We start from the raw sequence: 17,233 nt of genomic DNA, 5'->3' as shown, positions 1-17,233 counted from the left end.
TGACGTCACATCCGGTTCCGCCGCATCCTGTGGGAAAATACCGGTTTGGAGAAACGGGAAGGTGGGGGCCAGACATGTGTGAGTCCAGCGCAGCAAAGTTTTCTTTCTACGCACCAGAAACATAGTGAAAGCAACGCTGTAAGTCATAGATAATTGATATGTTGAATTAAAATGTTAATGCTGATTCTGTTAAAAGTAACGACGGTCGATAAGGTTTATGTTTTCGTTAGTTAAAGAGTCGGGATAGTTTGTGTTGAAGTGTATTTAAAGCAGTCAATGGAGCAGGTAGATTCTGACTGTATGCTGCACTTTAATGTAATGTAGTTGTTGTAGTTTTACCTTTGCAAGTATTCACGATGTAAATGTGATATCTAGAAGGAAACAAATACTGTACCAATCTTGTATTGTTTTATCAACAGTTTTCACCATACGTTAATGTGGAAGAGTGAACAGTAAATGGTTAATCTTACTGCGACCCTGTTTTCACTAACGACAGTTTACCTTGGCGTTTAACTCAGGTTCCGTTACACTCGAGCGAGAACGCTACACTGGCCATTTACCTCTGACCTCTCTGATTAACAAGGTGTTTTCACCCACAGAATTGCCACTCCCTTTACATTTTTGCTTTTCACTCCATTCTCTGTAAACTCCAGAGAATGCTGTGTGTGAAAATTCCAGGAGATCAGCAGTTTCTGGGATACTCAAACCATCTTGTCTGGCACCAACTATTATTCTATGGTCAAAATCAATTAGATGACATTCCTTCCTCATTCTGATAACCTCTTGACCATGTCTGCAGGTTTTTACACATTGAGATGCTGCCACATGATTGGCGTTACTTGCATTAACAAGCAGGTGTACCTAATAAGATGGCCACAGGATGTAGATACTATAGATAGTCAATATCTCCTTTTCCCTCATGGTAGGGGTATCAAAAACAGGAGGGATTAAGTTTAAGGTGAGAGGAATGAGCATTAGAAGGGGTAATTTCTACCTTTGCCCACACAAAGTGTGGTTGCTACCTAGTAAAATCAGATGTGATAAGTACATTTAAGAGTCAGGGTCATATAGCATGTAAGCAGACCTTTCAGCCCACATTCATGCCAATTATGGTGCCAACCAGGCTAGTCCCATGTGCCTGAACTTGGCCCGTTTCCTTCTAAACATGTCCTATCCTTGTACATATTCAAATATCTTTTAAATGTTGTTACTGTATCTAGCACAGCCTCTTTATCTGATAGTCCTTTCCATGTATACCGTGGGGTGCCTTTTAAACTTTTCACCGCTCATCTTGAATCTACAGTGCCCGTAAAGAGTATTCAACCATCTTGGAAGTATTCATGTTTAATTGTCTTATAACATTGAATCACAGTGGATTAAATTTGGCATTTTAGACACAACAGAAAAGACTCTTTGGTGTCAAAGTGAAAACATATTTACAAATTGGTCTAAATTTATTAGTTATTAAACACAAAATAATTGATTGTATAATTGCTACCCCTCCCCCTTCAAGTCAGTATTTAGTAAATGCACCTTTGACAGCAATTACAGCCTTGAGTCTGTGTGGATCGGTCTCCATCAGCTTTGCTCATCTGGACACTGCAATTTTCCCCCATTCTTCTTTACAAAACTGCTCAATCTCTGTCAGATTGCATGGGGTTCATGAATGAATAGCCCTTGTCAAGTCCAGCCACAAATTCTCAATCGGATTGAGGTCTGGATTCTGACTTGGCACTCTAGGACACTAATGTTTTTAAGCCATTCCTGTGCAGATTTGGCCTTATGCTTCAAATCATTGTCTAGCTGGAAAAGAAATCTTCTCCCAAGTCACAGTTCTCTTGCAGACTGCATCAGGTTTTCCCTGTATTTTGCTGCATTCATTTTACCCTCTACCTTCACAAGCCTTCCAGGACCTGCTGCAGTGAAGCATCCCCACAGCATGATGCAGCCACCACCATTCCTCACGGCAGGGATGGTGTGTTTTTAAATGAAGTGCAGTATTTAGCCTATGCCAAACATAGTTTAATCTGATGGCCAAAAGATCAATTTTGGTTTCATCAGATCATAGAATCTTCTTCCAGCTGAATTCACAGTCTCTCACATGCGTTCTGGCACACTCTAGCTGAGATTTCCATGCGAGTTTTTTTTCCAACAGTGGTTTTCTTTTTGCCACTCTCCTATAAAGCTGCGACTGATGAACAGTTGTGTGCGCAGTCTCTCCCAACTCAGCTATCGAAGCTTGTAACTCCACCAGAGTGGTCACATAGGTCTCTTGGTGGTGGCCTCCCTCACTAGTCCCCTTCTTGTACAGGCACTAGTTTCTGATGATAGCCTGCTCTAGGCAGATTTACAGCTGTGCCATATTTTTTCCATTTTTTTGATGGTTGACCTAACTGTACTCTAAGGGATAGACAGTGACTTGGAAGTTCTCTTGTATCCATCTCCTGACTTATGCCTTTCAATAACCTTTTCACTGAGTTACTTGGAGTGTTCTTTTGTCTTCATGGTGTAGTTTTTGCCAGGATACTGACTCACCAGCAGTTGGACCTTCTTCTTCTGACTTTTAATGGCGGTTGACAGTCCAACTTAAAGATGTATTACTGCCACCAACTGGACTGGAGTGTGGTGTAGAGAGTTGGGAAATAAAACCCCTACTGGTTCTTTATCAAATAATAACGAAATTACCTCAAAAAGCCCTATAGATTGTAATTAATGAAAGACAATATCGTGAATTAAAATTACTTCTATAACTTAGTTTTTAAAGGAAAACTATCAAACCCCAAAGTTAGTAGTGTAGCCTGCATTTGCTTTCTTTCAACATTATATGCTTCACATTGCTAAGGAATGTGTTCAATTGTTTCATAATGACAAAACCTACACACCCCACAGTGATATTTTCCAACAAGATACAAGAAATAATTAAGCATAGTGTGCAAACTCTAACTCAAGTCAGTACTATTCCTTCTTTTCTTGTTTAACTCCCTTCTTCCAATAATCCAACAGTTTTATGTATTTTGTAAAGATGTCTCCCCTTATGCCCTTTATCACAGAAGTCCTGCCACAATCCCTTAATTCTTTGCCCCACCAACCCCTTAACATCTGATTTGCTAAGTGGAAGATCTACATGCACAGTTGAACAGCTTTTTTTGGCCAAGTAATCAACTGATCATTCCCTTCAACACCTCTATGTGCAGGGACCCGGAAGAAGGGAACATGTAAACTAATACTTTAAATATGAAATAAAGTTTGAAGAGCTTCCATCAGTAAATCTGACCTACTACTAGAATGATTAGTCAAAACTGAAAAAGAATCTGAACAGATTACAACTTTGTAAGGACAAATTTCCTCCACCCACTGTAAGCCCAAAATAATAACAACCAGTTCTGCTGTATATACTGATAAATGGTTATTAAGACCTTTGTTACCTATAATCTGGGTACAAAAACAGCTAATGTTACCAGTTTAATTATCTTTTGATCCATCAGTAAAAATGGTTAACATATCGATGAACTAACAGACTCACAAGCATATCAGGATCCAGCAGTGTATTTTCACTCTAGTCAATTGAAATACTGCGACTGCACACAGGTGATCCTCATTTAACTAATTATGTGACTTCCAAAACCAATTGGATGCACCAGTGATGATTTTGTGTGTCATATTATGCAATTAATTTGTCTTATATGTGTAATAAATTTAGATCACTTTGTAGAGATCCATTTTTACTTTGTCACAAAGAGTCTTTTTCTGTTGATCAGTCAAAAAAGCCAAATTAAATCCACCACTGTAAAACAATAAAGGTTGAATACTTCTTACAGGCACTGTATGCCCTCTAGTTTTTAATTATCCTTTTCTGAGAAATAAAGGATATGTATGACACCTATCTATATCCTTCATGATTTTATACATCTGTATAATAAGGTCTCCCATCAATCTTCTATGTTCCAAGGAATAAAGTCCTAGCCTCATTATAATTCAGACCTTTGAGCTTTGGCAACATCCTTGTAAATCATCTCTGCAATCTGTCCAATTTAATGATTTCTTATCTGCAACAGGGCCTTCTAAATTGTACACAATATTCCAAGTGTGGCCTCACCAATGTTTTCTATAAATGAAACACAACATCCCAACTCCTATATTCAATGCCCTGATTGAAGAAGGCCAGAATGAGAATCAGGTTTAATATCACCGGCATAAGTCGTGAAACACGCCAAATACTTTCATCAACACTCTGTCAGGCTAAGACACCACTTCCAGCCATACTCCTAGGCCCCTCTGCTCCACGACATTTCCCAGGTCCTAACCACTCACTATAGATGTCTCACCTTGCTTTAACTTCCCAAATGCAACACTTTACAGTTATCTAAATCAAAGCAACTTTGCAATCATTGGCCTACTTACCTATCTGATCAAGATCCCTCCATAATTTTTGTTAGCCTTCTTCATTGTCAATGATACTCCAGCTCCTGAGAGAACATATTGAGGATCTGAAGCTGCTGCTTGATGACCTTTGGCTCATACAGGAGAATGGGCAAGTGATAGATAGAAGTTACAGAGAGGTAATCACCCCTAGGTTGCAGGTGACAGGTAACTGGTTGACTGTCAGCAGAGGGAAGGGAAATGTACAGACAGTGCAGAATACACTGCAGCCATTCCCCTCAGTAATAAGTATACCACTTTAGATGCTGGTGAGGGGGAATGACCTTCCAGGAGGGAGCCACAATGACTGGGTCTTCTGGCAATGGGTCTGGTGCTGTGGCTCAGAAGAGAAGAGAGCTGAAGAGCACAGCAGTGTTGATAGGAGATTCCATACTCAGAGAAAAAGAGATGAGTTTCTGTGGGCATGATAGAAATACCTGGATGCTATGTTGCCTCCCAAATGCCAGGGCCAGGGATATTTTGAATCAGATCCATAGCATTCCCAAGGGGGAGGGTGAGCAGTCTTGGTACATATTGGCACCAATAACAGGTACTAGACAAAGTGAGGAGGTCCTGAAAAGCAATCTTAGGGAGCTAGGTAGAAAACTGAAAAACATGATCTCCAGAGTATTAATCTCTGGATTGCTACCCATGCATTGCATCAGTGAGAGTAAAATTAGGATGATTGACAGGTGAATGAGGCTGGGGAACTAGTGCAGGGGGTAGGGGGCAGGGGTTCAGATTTGTGGATCATTGGAATCTCTTCTGGAGAAGGTAGGGCCTGTATAAGAGGGATGTGTTAAACCTGAACCTGAGGGGGCCCAATATCCTTTACAGGCAGGTTGGCTCCAGTTGTTTGGGATGGTTTAAACTAATTTGACAGGGAAATGTGAATTAGAGAGATAGTGCTGAGGATGAGTTAGCTGGTTTACAAACAGAGGCCATGTGTAGTGAGACTCCAAGCAAGGAGAGGTTGATGACAGGGCAAAATTGCAAACTGCAGGATGATGTGCAATGTAAAAGGTGGACAAAATCAAAAAGGGTGAATACAGGACTGAAGGAGTGATTTTTGGAATGTGTGCAATTTACTGAATAAGGTTGATAAACTTGTAGGACAGATACAGATTGGCAAGTATGATGTTGTGGGATGTCACTGAATCATTGCTGAAAGAAGGTTATAGCTTGTACAATAGTCATAGAGGATTTAAATTTGCAGATAGATTAGGAAAATCACCTTGGTGCTGGATCCTAAGAGGGGGAATCTCTAGAATGCCTACCAGACTGCTTTTTAGAGCAGCTTGTGGTTGAGCCCTCTAGGAGACTAGCTATTTTAGATTAGGTGTTGTGCAATGAACGGGAATTGATTAGAGAGCTTAAGGTAAAAGAACCCTTCGGGGAAAGTGACCATAATATAATTCCATTCACCCAGAAATTTGCAAGGAGATGCCAAAGACATATGTATCAGTATTACAGTGGACTGGACAGTGGCATAGTAGAAGCATTCCCATGCAGATCTGGAGCCAGACTCTATAAAAGAAAGGTACCATCTAGCAATCATTGTGGGCGTGGTCTGAGTCAGAGTGGTAAGGCTTTTGTTCGACAGGCTTCAGAGAGAACGGGCAGAGGTGAGGTAAGTAGGTAAGTTTATTTCTTATTTCATTTTCTTATTTAACTCTTGAAAGAATAGGGGGTACGTCTGCAGAGCCAGTGTTCTGTTCCGGGAGTCAGATGTGGGATCACTAGGAGACTTCTAGCCTCCCTTAGGGCCACATTTGCACCAGCTGCATGGAGATGCAGCTCCTTAGAGACCGTGTTAGGGAACTGGAGCTGCAGCTCAATAACCTTCGGCTTGTTAGGGGGAGGGAGGAGGTGATAGACAGGAATTACAGGGAGGCAGTCACCCCTAGGGGAAGAGGAAACTGATAAGTGGGTGACTGTCAAGAGAGGAAAGGGGAAACATCAGATAGCGGAGAGCATTCCTGTGCCGGTCCCCATCAACAATAAGTACTCAATTTTGAGTCCTGGTTGGGGGGGGGGGGGGGTGGCTACCTGGAGTAGCAACAGTGGTAGTATTCGATAGAAGGTGGATGTACTCGAGCTTGTCTACCCTGCTTGTTATTTCCTCAAAGAATTCCAACAGATTTGTTATTCAAAATCTTCCCCTGAGGAACCCATACTGACTTTTATCATGCATCTTTAGGTATTCCAAAGCCTCATCTTTAGTAATGGACTGCAACATCTTCCCATCATTGACATCAGGTTAAATAGCCTTCAATTTCCTTTCTTCTGCATCCCTCCCATTTTAAAGAGTGGAGTGACATTTGCAATTTTCCAGTCCTCTAGAAACATTCCAGAATCTATTGATCCTTGAAAGAGCTTTACTAATAACTACACAATCTCTTCAGCTACCATTTTCAGAACCCTGAGGTGTAGTCCATTTGGTTCAGGTGACTTATCTACCTTCAGACCAGATGTGTCAACTTCCCAAGCACCTTCTCATTAGTAATAACAACTACACTCATTTATACCCTCTGACACTCCTGAATTTTTAGTATACTGCTAGTGAAGACTGAATCAAAATATTTATTAAGTTCATCCACCATTTCTTTGTCCCCCATTACTACCTCTTCAGCATCATATCCCAGCAGTCCAATATCCACTCTTGCTTCTCTTTTACTCTTTATATATCTGAAAAATGTTTTGTATCCGCTTTGGTATTATTAACTAGGTTACCTTTATATTTCATCTTTTTTCTCCTTATGTTTTTTTCAGTTCTTTCTGTTGATTTTCAAAAGCTTCTGAATCCTCTAACTCCTTACTAATTTTTGCTATATCAGATGCCTTTTCTTTTCCAATATGCAGTCTTTGACTTCCCTTGTTAGCCATGGTTGCCTCATCCTCCCTTTAGAGTACTGTACTTCTTTACCTTTGGAATATATCTATGCTTTGCCTTCCAAATAGCCCCCGGAAACACCAGCCATCGCTGTTCTGCCATCATGCCTGTAGTATCTCCTTCCTATCAATATTGGCCAGTTTCTCTCATGTCTTTGCAATTCCCTTTACTCCACTATAATACTGATGCATCTGATTTCAACTTCTCCCTCTCAGACTGTAGGGTGAACCCTATCACATTGTGATCACTGACTCCTATGTGTTCCTTTACCTTAAGCTCTCTAAATCAAATCTGGTTCAGTACACAACACCTAATCCAGAATTGCCTTTCTCCTAGTGAGCTCAGCCATAAGCTGCTCTAAAACGCCATCTTGTTGGCACCAGCTTGATCTTCCCAGTTTACCCGGATATTGAAATCCCCCCCCCCCCCGAATATCGCAACATTGCCCTTGTTACATGTCGTTTCTATTTCCCATTGAAATTTATATTCCACATCCTATCATTTGAAGGCCTGTATGTCACTCCCAGGATCTTTTTACCCTTGCAGTTTCTTATCTCTGCCCACAAGGATTCTATGTCTTCTGATCCTATATCATCTCTTTCTAAGGATTTAATTTAATTTCCTACCAACAGAGCCACTCCATCCCTCTGCCTACCTGTATGTCATTTCAATACAAGGTGTATCCTTGTATGTTAAGCTGCCAACTATGATCTTCTTTCAATCACTACTTAGTGTTGCTCACAATGTCATAACTCCTATTCTCTAACTGTACTACAAGATCATCTGCCTTATTCCATATACTGCATGCATTCAAATATAACACCTTCAGTCATGTATTCATCACCCTTTTCGATATTGTCACAATGTTATACTTCAACTCACTACAGTGACTGCAATTTTGCCCCTTCATCTGCCTGTCCTTCCTTAGAGTCTCACTACACATGGTATTGGTTTGTATAACAACTGCCCCATCCCCAGCTCTATCTCTCCAGTTCCCATCTCCCTGACAAATCGGTTTAAACCCTCCCCAGCTGCTCTTGAGAAGTTCCCTGTAATGATATTGGTCCCACTTGGGTTCAGGTGTAACCCGTCCTTTTTGTACAGTTCACACCTTCCCCAGTAGAGATCCCAATGATCCAGAAATCTGAAATCCTGCCCCTTGCACCACTCCCTCAGCCACTCATTCATCTGTACTGTCATCCTATTCCTGCTCTGACTAGCACATGACACTGGGAGCAATCCAGAGATGACTGCTTAGGAGGTCCTGCTCTTCAGCCTCTTCTTATACTCACTGCGAAGGACCTCTCCACCCTTTCTACTCATGTCATTGGTGCCAGTGTGCAACGTGACCTCTGGCTGCTCACCCTCCTTCTTGAGAATCTTCTGCAGCTGCTGTGAGATATTTTGGACCCTGGCACGTGGGAGGCAACACACCACCCCGTTTTTTTTTCACTGCCACAGTATCTTGCTGTCTGTCCACCCTGACTATCGAGTCTCTCATCACTATCGCTCTGCCTGACTTTACCCTTCCCTGCTGAGCCTCAGAGCCGGCCACAGTGCCATTGGTCTGACTACTGCTGATGTGCCCCGAGAGCTCATCCCTCCCCCAGCAGAATATTGTTGCTGAGGGGAACGGCCACAAGGGAACCCCTCACCAACTGCTTCCTCCCCTTCTTTTTCCTGGTGGTCACCCACCTACTATCTGAAGCCTGCACTTCAAGTGTGACCACCTCAGTAAAACTCTCCCAGAAGGTCCTGAGTACACTCAGCTCCAGTTTTTGACCTTATCAGTCAGGAGCTGGGGTTGGATGCACTTCTTTCAGATGTAGTCATCAGGGAGACCATTAGGTGCCATGCAATCCCACATCTTACATAAGGAGCACTCTACAACCTGAACTACTATCCTGTCTACATGTGTTATATCTTTAACTGCTCACAGTTAAATTCTAACCTGTGCCTGTTCTTGCCAAAGTCTGTCAGCCAAAGCCTGACCACTTTAACACCTTCCATTCCAACAACGGCAGCTCCACTTAAACTTTGCTTCTTTTTATTATTAACCCAAGCAATCTCCTGCTCCGCAGACAAGTCCTGACAGGCGCCACCTACTTTTTAAAACTGGACCTTAAATTCCACAAGGAACTGTCTCCAACTCGCTCCTCAATCTCCCGCTCCGCAGACAAGTACTGACAGGTACCACTTTCTTTTTAGAACTAAAATCATAATCTCTGTCCCTCTTATTACAGTACTTGGAGCATCTTAAACTTATTATTAATGGCCTAGATCTCAGAAGCATCGGTTTCAAGAAAAAGCAATCAAAAAGAAAATACTTGATTGGGTAAACAACTCCACTTGGGCTGGATCACATGCTTGTAATGCCTGCAAGATGTATTACACAGAATGATAATTTCCAAAATTGAAAGAAAGCCGGTTAGACTGAGGTGCCTCTGTGTTCTGTGAAGCATAAAGCCTTTGTATCAGAAAGCCCAACTACAATCTCAAACTGCTAGAATTGCTTTTTATATTATATGCTGGCTTCACAATGGTCTTTAGAAATGGATCTTTATATTTGATGGCAAATAAAATGAAACACATTAAATGATATGTCCTGTTTATGAGCCCACGTCCCGAGACTCTTTCACCATAAGTTACAGGAGCAGAATTAGGCCATTTGACCCATCAAGTCTACACCACCATTTCATCACAGCTGATCCAATTTTCCTCTCTGCCCCAGTCTCTTGCCTTCTCCCCATATCTCTTCATCCCCTGACCAATCAAGAATCTATCAAACTCTGCCTTAATTATACATAAACACTTGGCCTCCACAGTGGCATGTGGCAAAGAATTCCCCAAATTCACCACTTTCTGGCTAAAGAAATTCCTCCTCATCTCTGTTCTAAAAGCACGCCCCTCTATTCTGTGGCTGTGTCCTCTGGTCTTAGACTCTCCCACCATAAGAATCTTCCTCTCCACATCCACTCTATCAAGGCTTTTTATAGGTTTTAATGAGGTCACCCCCATTCCTCTGAATTCCAGTGAATACAGGCCCTGAGCCATCAAATGCTCTTCATACAACAAACCATTCAATCCTGGAATTATTTTTGTGAACCTCCCTTGAACCCTCTCCGGTTTCAGCACATCCTTCCTAAGATAATGGGCCTAAAGCTGCTCACAATACCCAAGTGAAGCCACAACGGTGCTTTGCTTTCATATTCTATACCTCTTGAAATAAATGCTAACATTGCATTTGCCTTCCTCACCACTGACTCAACCTGCAAGTTAACCTTTAGGGGATCCTGCACAAGGACTCCCAAGTTCATTTTCACCTCAGTTTTTTTGTATTTTCTCTCCAATTAGAAAATAGTCAACCCTTTCAATTCTTCTACCAAAGTGCATGACCATACACTTCCCAACACTATATTCCATCTGCCATTTCTTTGCCCATTCTCCTAATCCATCTAAGTCTTTCTGTAGCCTCTCTATTTCCTCAAAACGATCTGTCCCTACACCTACCTTCTTCATATCATAGGCAAACTTAGCAACAAAGCCATCAATTCCATCATCCAAATCATTGACATATAAAGTAAAAAGAATCAGCCCAACACAGCCCACTGTGGAACACTACTAATCACCAGAAGCCAACCAGAAAAGGCACCTTTTATTCCCACTCTTTGCCTCCTGCCAATCAGCTACTGCTTTATCCATGCTAGAATCTTTCCTGTAATATAACGGGCTCATAGCTTGTTAAGCAGCCTCATGTGTGGCACCTTGTGAAAGGCCTTCTAAAAGTCCAAGTACACAACATCATCTGATTTGCCTTTGTCTATCCTGCTTGTTATTTCCCTTGAGGAAATCACGTTGACTGCAGCTTATTTTATCATGTGCCTCCAAGTACCCTGAGACCTCATCCTTAATAATAAACTTCATCTTCCCGACTACTGAGATCAGACTAACTGGCTTACAGTTTCCCTTCTTCTGTCTCTCTCCCGCTTGAGTGGAGTGACTTTTGTAATTTTCCAGTCTTCCAGAAACTAGTAATTCTTGAAAGATCATTAGTAATGCCTTCATGATCTCCTCAGCCACCTCTTTCAGAACCCTGGGGTGTGCACCATCTGGTCCAGGTGACTTATCTACTTTCATACCTTTCAGTTTCCCAAGAAATTCTCTCTAGTTATGGTAATTTACACACTTCATGACTGCAGACACCTGGATCTTCCACCATACTGCTAGTGTCTTCCACCATGAAGACTGATGTAAAATACTTATTCAGTTTATCCATCTTTTCATTGTCCCCCATTACTACCTCTCCAGCATCATTTTCCAGTGGTCCGATATCCACTCTCACCTCTCTTTCACACTTTACATATCTGTAGAAGCTTTCGGTATTTTATTTAATATTATTGGCTAGCTTACTTTTGTATTCCACCTTTACCTTCTTAATGATTTTTCCAGTTGCTTTCTGTTGGTTTTCAAAACCTTCCCAATCTTCCAACTTCCCACTAATTTTTGCTCTATTATATTCTCTCTCTTTCGCTTTTATGCTGGCTTTGACTTCTCTTGTCAGCCATGGTTGTTTCATCTTTCCTGCAGAATACTTCTTCCTCTTTGGGATTTATGTATCCTGTGCCTTGCAAATTGCTTCCAGAAATTCCAGCCATTGCCGCTCTGTCATCATCCCTGCCAGTATTCTTTTCCAGTGAATTGAAACATTTCAATTGAGCCACTGAACTTCACCTTTTGGTCAAGATGGCACCTACGTACTACACTCTTTTAGTTGACATTTTTTGGTTTGATCATGAAACCATCTTTTTCAATTCTTTTATGTCTTTTACATTTGTTTCTCATCTTGAATGTAATTCTGGAACTTCTGGAGCCTGTGTTTTGCTATTTGGAGATTGTTTGGGTGCTTCAGTGCTCTGTAGTCTCAGAGGTTTCTGCGAGGCAGAGACAGCACGAATGGACCTCATGGCAAGAAAGCTGCAGGATGGCATGCATGCCAATGTTTGACCCCATTTCACCGATCATAGCTTCCATCGTTTGTCAATTAAAGTAACGAGGGTGATTGAAACATCGAGGAGAGTATGTAGGTTTGGAGATTGTTTGGGTCTTCCAGCACTCCAGCACTCTGCAGTCTCTAAGAGGCTTCTAAGAAGCAGAGACAGTGTGTGCCAACCTCCCATCGAGCAGGCACAGGTCAGGGCACAAGCCAATGACTGGCTCCATTTCATTGATTAAAGCTCCCATTGTTCACCAATTAAAGTGATGAGGGAGATTGAAATAGCTAAATGAGGGCAGAGTGTGAACACTGGCTGCTTGTCTTTTGATTGGTTGCTCTGTACCGGAGAGGAAGAAACCCTGCTGCTCGGAGAGTGTTGTCCAGGCTTTTTTCTCCATTTTGGATTTGGAGTTTGCACTAAAGTCTCCTTTCTCCCCACCAGACCTATGGCTTTTATATTCTGTGTTTTTTTCACCCAATCTTCTCGTTTTTTAGTGTGGGAGGGGATATTGGGGATGTTGATGTGTCTGATTGACTTTGTTTTTTTCCGTGAGGGAGGAGATATTTGGGGATTGATGTGCTTGATCCATTTTGTTTGTCTGTTTTTTCCAGGAGGAGGGACTTGGGGGTTGATGTGCCTGATCTGTTTTGTTCTTTTTTTGTGCGGGAGGAGGGATTTGGGGGTCAATGTGTCTGATCCGTTTTGTTCTTTATTGTGTGGGAAGAGGGATGTGGGGGTTGATATGCCTGATCTGTTTTGTTCTTTTTTTTGGCAGTGGTGTGATTTGGGGGGGGGGGGGTTGATGGTTGTGCTGCCTGTCTTTCTTTGTTTCATGACTACCCAGAGAAATGAAGAATTTCTAAGTTGTATACTTTGATAATAAATGAAGCTTTGACCTCTGAATTCTAGCCAACTCTCCTCCCATGCCTCTGAAATTCCCTTTACTCCATTGTAATACTGATACACCTGACTTTAGCTTCTCCTTCTCAAATTTCAGGATAAATTCAGTCATATTATGATCATTTTCCACTAAGAGATCTTCTATCTTAAACTCCCTTATCAATTCCAGTTCATTGCACAACACCCCATCCATAATAGCTGATCCTCTTGCGGGCTCAACCACAATGGGCTCTAAAAAGCCTTCTTGTAGGCACACCGGAGATTCCCCATCCTGCAATCCAGCTCCAATTGGATTTTCCCAATCCACCCTGATATTGAAGTTCCCATGACTATTGTAAAATTGCCCTTTTGGCATGCAGTTTCTATCGCCCTTTTTCATTCATTCTTACTACTGTTTGGGGGATTGTATACAACTCCCATCAGGGTCTTTTTACCATTCCAGTTCCTTAGCTTGATCCACAAAGTTTCAACACCTTCTGACCCTAAGTCACCTCTTTCTAATGATTTGATTTCATTTTTTTAAACCAACAAAGCAATGCTACCCCTCTGCCTTCCTGCCTGTCCTTTCGATATAATGTGTATCCCTGGACATTAAGCTCCCAGCTATAATCTTCCACTTTCATTTCTTACATTACGACGTCTCAGAATGAATTGAGAGGAAATGAATAATACTAAAATAGCATCCTTATCGTGCATGGTAGGGTAGCGGTTAGTGCCATCGCTTTACAGCGCCAGCTTTCACTGACCGGGGTTTTATTTCCACTGCTGTCTGTAAGGAACATACAAACGTATGTTCTCACTGAGACCATGTGGGCTTCCTTTGGGTGCTCCGGTTTTCTCCCACATTACAAAAAGATGTACGATTAGGGTTAGTGAATTGTGAGCATGCCATTATGGCGCCAGAAGCTGACCCTCCAACAATCCTCAGACGGAGTTGGTCATTAACACAAAACAATGCACTTCCCTGTATGTGTCCATGTACTTGTGACAAAGGAAGCTAATCTTTAATCTTTAAAATAACACCTTTTATTATTTGGTACTGAAGATCCTATGCTCCACTCGGCTGGTATTGATGCAACAAGGAGACACGACTACTTCTTCAAATATCTGCTCAGCACAAGTGCCTGGCGGTCACTCACCAGACGAGGAGAGAGCCAGTGGTAGATGATCACATGATCACTCCTTGAGGCATTAACAACATGATCACTCCATGAGGCATTAACCACATGATCACATGATTACTCACATGAGTCATTTACAATCTTTAAACTGGCTCAATGCTGTGTCAAAGAAACAAATATATCGTACACATTACCTACCAGTCTCCATGTCACCAAGTACAAGCCAATTCCTTTTTCTGCCTCACAAGGCAGTGTGATGTTTTCTCCAACCTTTGCCGTCACAATGGTCACTGCATGAACTGAAAGCAGAAAGAACATAAGTACAATTACATAAACAGTAGTACCATTTACCTACTTTTATTTTGTATCTATTCTACTGAAGCAGAATATCGAGAATATAAGCTCAAATCGTGGAGTCCTTCCTGACTACAGCAGCGTATAGGCTGAATTCTCTTCTTACTTTCCCTTCAGGTTAGATCCTGTAAAATGGGATGAGAATTTACATTTTGATGAAAGATTTCATCAGACGTGATCAAAGTATGCAACACATCAAGAGTAAGAAAACACAAAAGCTACACAAAACAGAAAAAAAAGGAAAATTTAGACAGTTGAATGAGAGGCTACAGGCATGACTTTTAGAACTCACTAGTCAGGAGAGGAAACAAAAGGCAAAAGTGATTTACAGAAAAATTAGCAAGTAAACTAAAGTCATATATAAACAGAAATGCTAAGTGACAAAATGAGCTTCACTCACTAAAGTTATTTCTCTTCTATCATCAGGCTTTTGAACCAGAGAGGATGACTTCACTCAACCAACATTGAACTGATTCCACAAACTATGGACTCACTTTTAAGGACTCGACAACTGTGTTCTCAATATTTATTGCTTATTTATTTATTATCATTATTATTTTCCCTTTTTGTATTTTCCCAGCTGGTTGTCGTTTGCACATTGCTGTTCATCAGTCACTGTTGTGTGCGGTTTTGCATTGATCTAGTTGTGTTTCTTTGTATTTACTGTGAATGCCCACAAGAAAATAAACGGTGATATGTACTTTGATGATAAACTTGTTTTAAATTTTGAATTTCACTGGTCACTATGCAAATCACAAAAGCTCATCCTTTTAAAAAAAGTAACTAGCTTTGTTTTCAAGATTAACAGCCACAATCTTCACCCAGCAAAAGAGAATTTTTGATAATCCTGTTGCTCAACAATGCAAATAGATCTTGTCTCAACAATTTCTCCAAGTCTCTAACTCTTAGCCATTTACAGATTATGACCCTTTACTCTTGCTCATAACTGACATCTAACCCTTAGAACAACAATATGGTTTTCTACATTATAATGCTTATATCAGGATTTGTCAACTGGGGTTCTGCAAGAGATTGTGATTAAAAAATAAATCACTAGCGCTCGCAGTGATGGGCAGTGACCGAACAGCCCTGTTAGCAATCTTGTTAGAGGTCTCCAGCCCAGCATGGCAGTGCGCAGTAGGACCGTGTTTATTTGGTTTAGTCCATTTTCAGTTTTTGACGCGAGATAGGAGAGGCCATTGATAATTGGTGAGTGTTGTATTGCATGGAGGAGAGGACGGTAGGCTGCTGATGAGCGTGAAGTTCTTTTTCCAAGCACTGAATAGACTCTCCCAACTTGGGCTGTGACATCAGCTTCCCCCTCCCGAATTACCTCCCCCAAATTCCCCTTATGAGCCGCTGCCTGACTTATGGGAACAAACAAACTCCACCGGTGGTGGAGTACTTTTTGTACTAAAGAAGGAATTTTTATGTGCCATGACTCAGCTGCTGGCCTGCCACTTTGCTGTTGTTGTAAACATTGCAAAAGGTGGATTGCGTAGATTAGAAGTGAATTTATTGCAAAGTTTTTGTATTTGTGGTTTTCTTATTTAGTTATTTATTATGCCATTCTTTGAGACCTGATAATTATTTCAAGTGGTCCTCCAGGGCAAAAAGGTTGAGAATGGCTGGCCTATATGGTCATGCAATAGGAACAGATTGGTCCCTCAGCTGTGAGGTTTAAAAACAAGCTTTGATTGTACTAAGGTCGCATGATCAAGGATGAGAAACTAAAGAATTATTGCAATAAAACATACCACAGATCTTGGAGCAGTGAATATCTGCTTTTATGTCAACATTGCTGTGTGAATACAACAGTACAGAATAGAACAGTGTCATTTCATTATTTTCTATTTGTATTTTCCTCTTGAGACTGAATTGCCATCAACTATACTCACTAATTTTTTGGACATGCAAGAAGTTACATCAATGTGTGTTGATGAAAACTTTCTTGATCGTGGATTACAAATTCTATTACATTTAATAGAATTAAAGAGTCTCATTGAAGAGCCGCGAATGGCATTGCTCCATTGCTCCATGCTCTTTCTAGATGTTCCAGCCTAGCTTTGTGCTTCTCTGTATGGATGTCCTGTTCCTCTCGCACACACACGTAGCAACCAACATCACTGAATTTATTGGTGTTGTAGTACTGGTTTTATGGCACTAGGTGTTGCTGCTTCCATTTCCAATATATTTAATCAGGCTATCAGCCAATATAAAATTAGTTTTATAGTTGCTCCCCAGGTTACGAATCCCCAACTTATGTACAACCTGTCCATATAAATGAACATCTGGGAACAAGTGAGATGGATTTGCTGGCTCTTGTGGTGTTGCAAGCATCTGTTGCAGTGTGGGAAGTCAGTCTGAGGCAACATTCTTTCATCTTGCAGAGAAATCTCAATGGGCAAGTTAAACGCCCTGGTTTAACTGCATGTTGCCCTTGGCTGGCCCGTGTTTTTGCTTAAATTTTCTGGTGAGCAGCCACATTTGAGTTGTGAACAGTTTGAGTTAGGAATTAGGATTGGTTAATTATTGTAAAACATACCGAGGTA

The 17,233-nt window shown here is 41.3% G+C and overlaps 1 protein-coding gene across 2 annotated transcripts in view; it reads right to left on the bottom strand.

Annotated features, from left to right (window-relative positions):
* The window catches only part of alcama (activated leukocyte cell adhesion molecule a), a 351,374-nt gene that overhangs the window by 62,442 nt on the left and 271,699 nt on the right, over positions 1-17,233 (bottom strand). For both annotated transcript variants that reach the window (XM_073045273.1, XM_073045272.1), the window contains exon 2: positions 14,526-14,626. In XM_073045273.1, coding sequence (XP_072901374.1) covers positions 14,526-14,626 — 101 coding nt within the window. The remainder of the gene's footprint in view (positions 1-14,525; positions 14,627-17,233) is intronic.

This window comes from Hemitrygon akajei, chromosome 5, assembly GCF_048418815.1.
Source record: "Hemitrygon akajei chromosome 5, sHemAka1.3, whole genome shotgun sequence".
In the NCBI taxonomy this organism is placed as follows: Eukaryota; Metazoa; Chordata; class Chondrichthyes; order Myliobatiformes; family Dasyatidae; genus Hemitrygon; species Hemitrygon akajei.
This window is presented reverse-complemented; position numbering and strand designations above follow the sequence as displayed.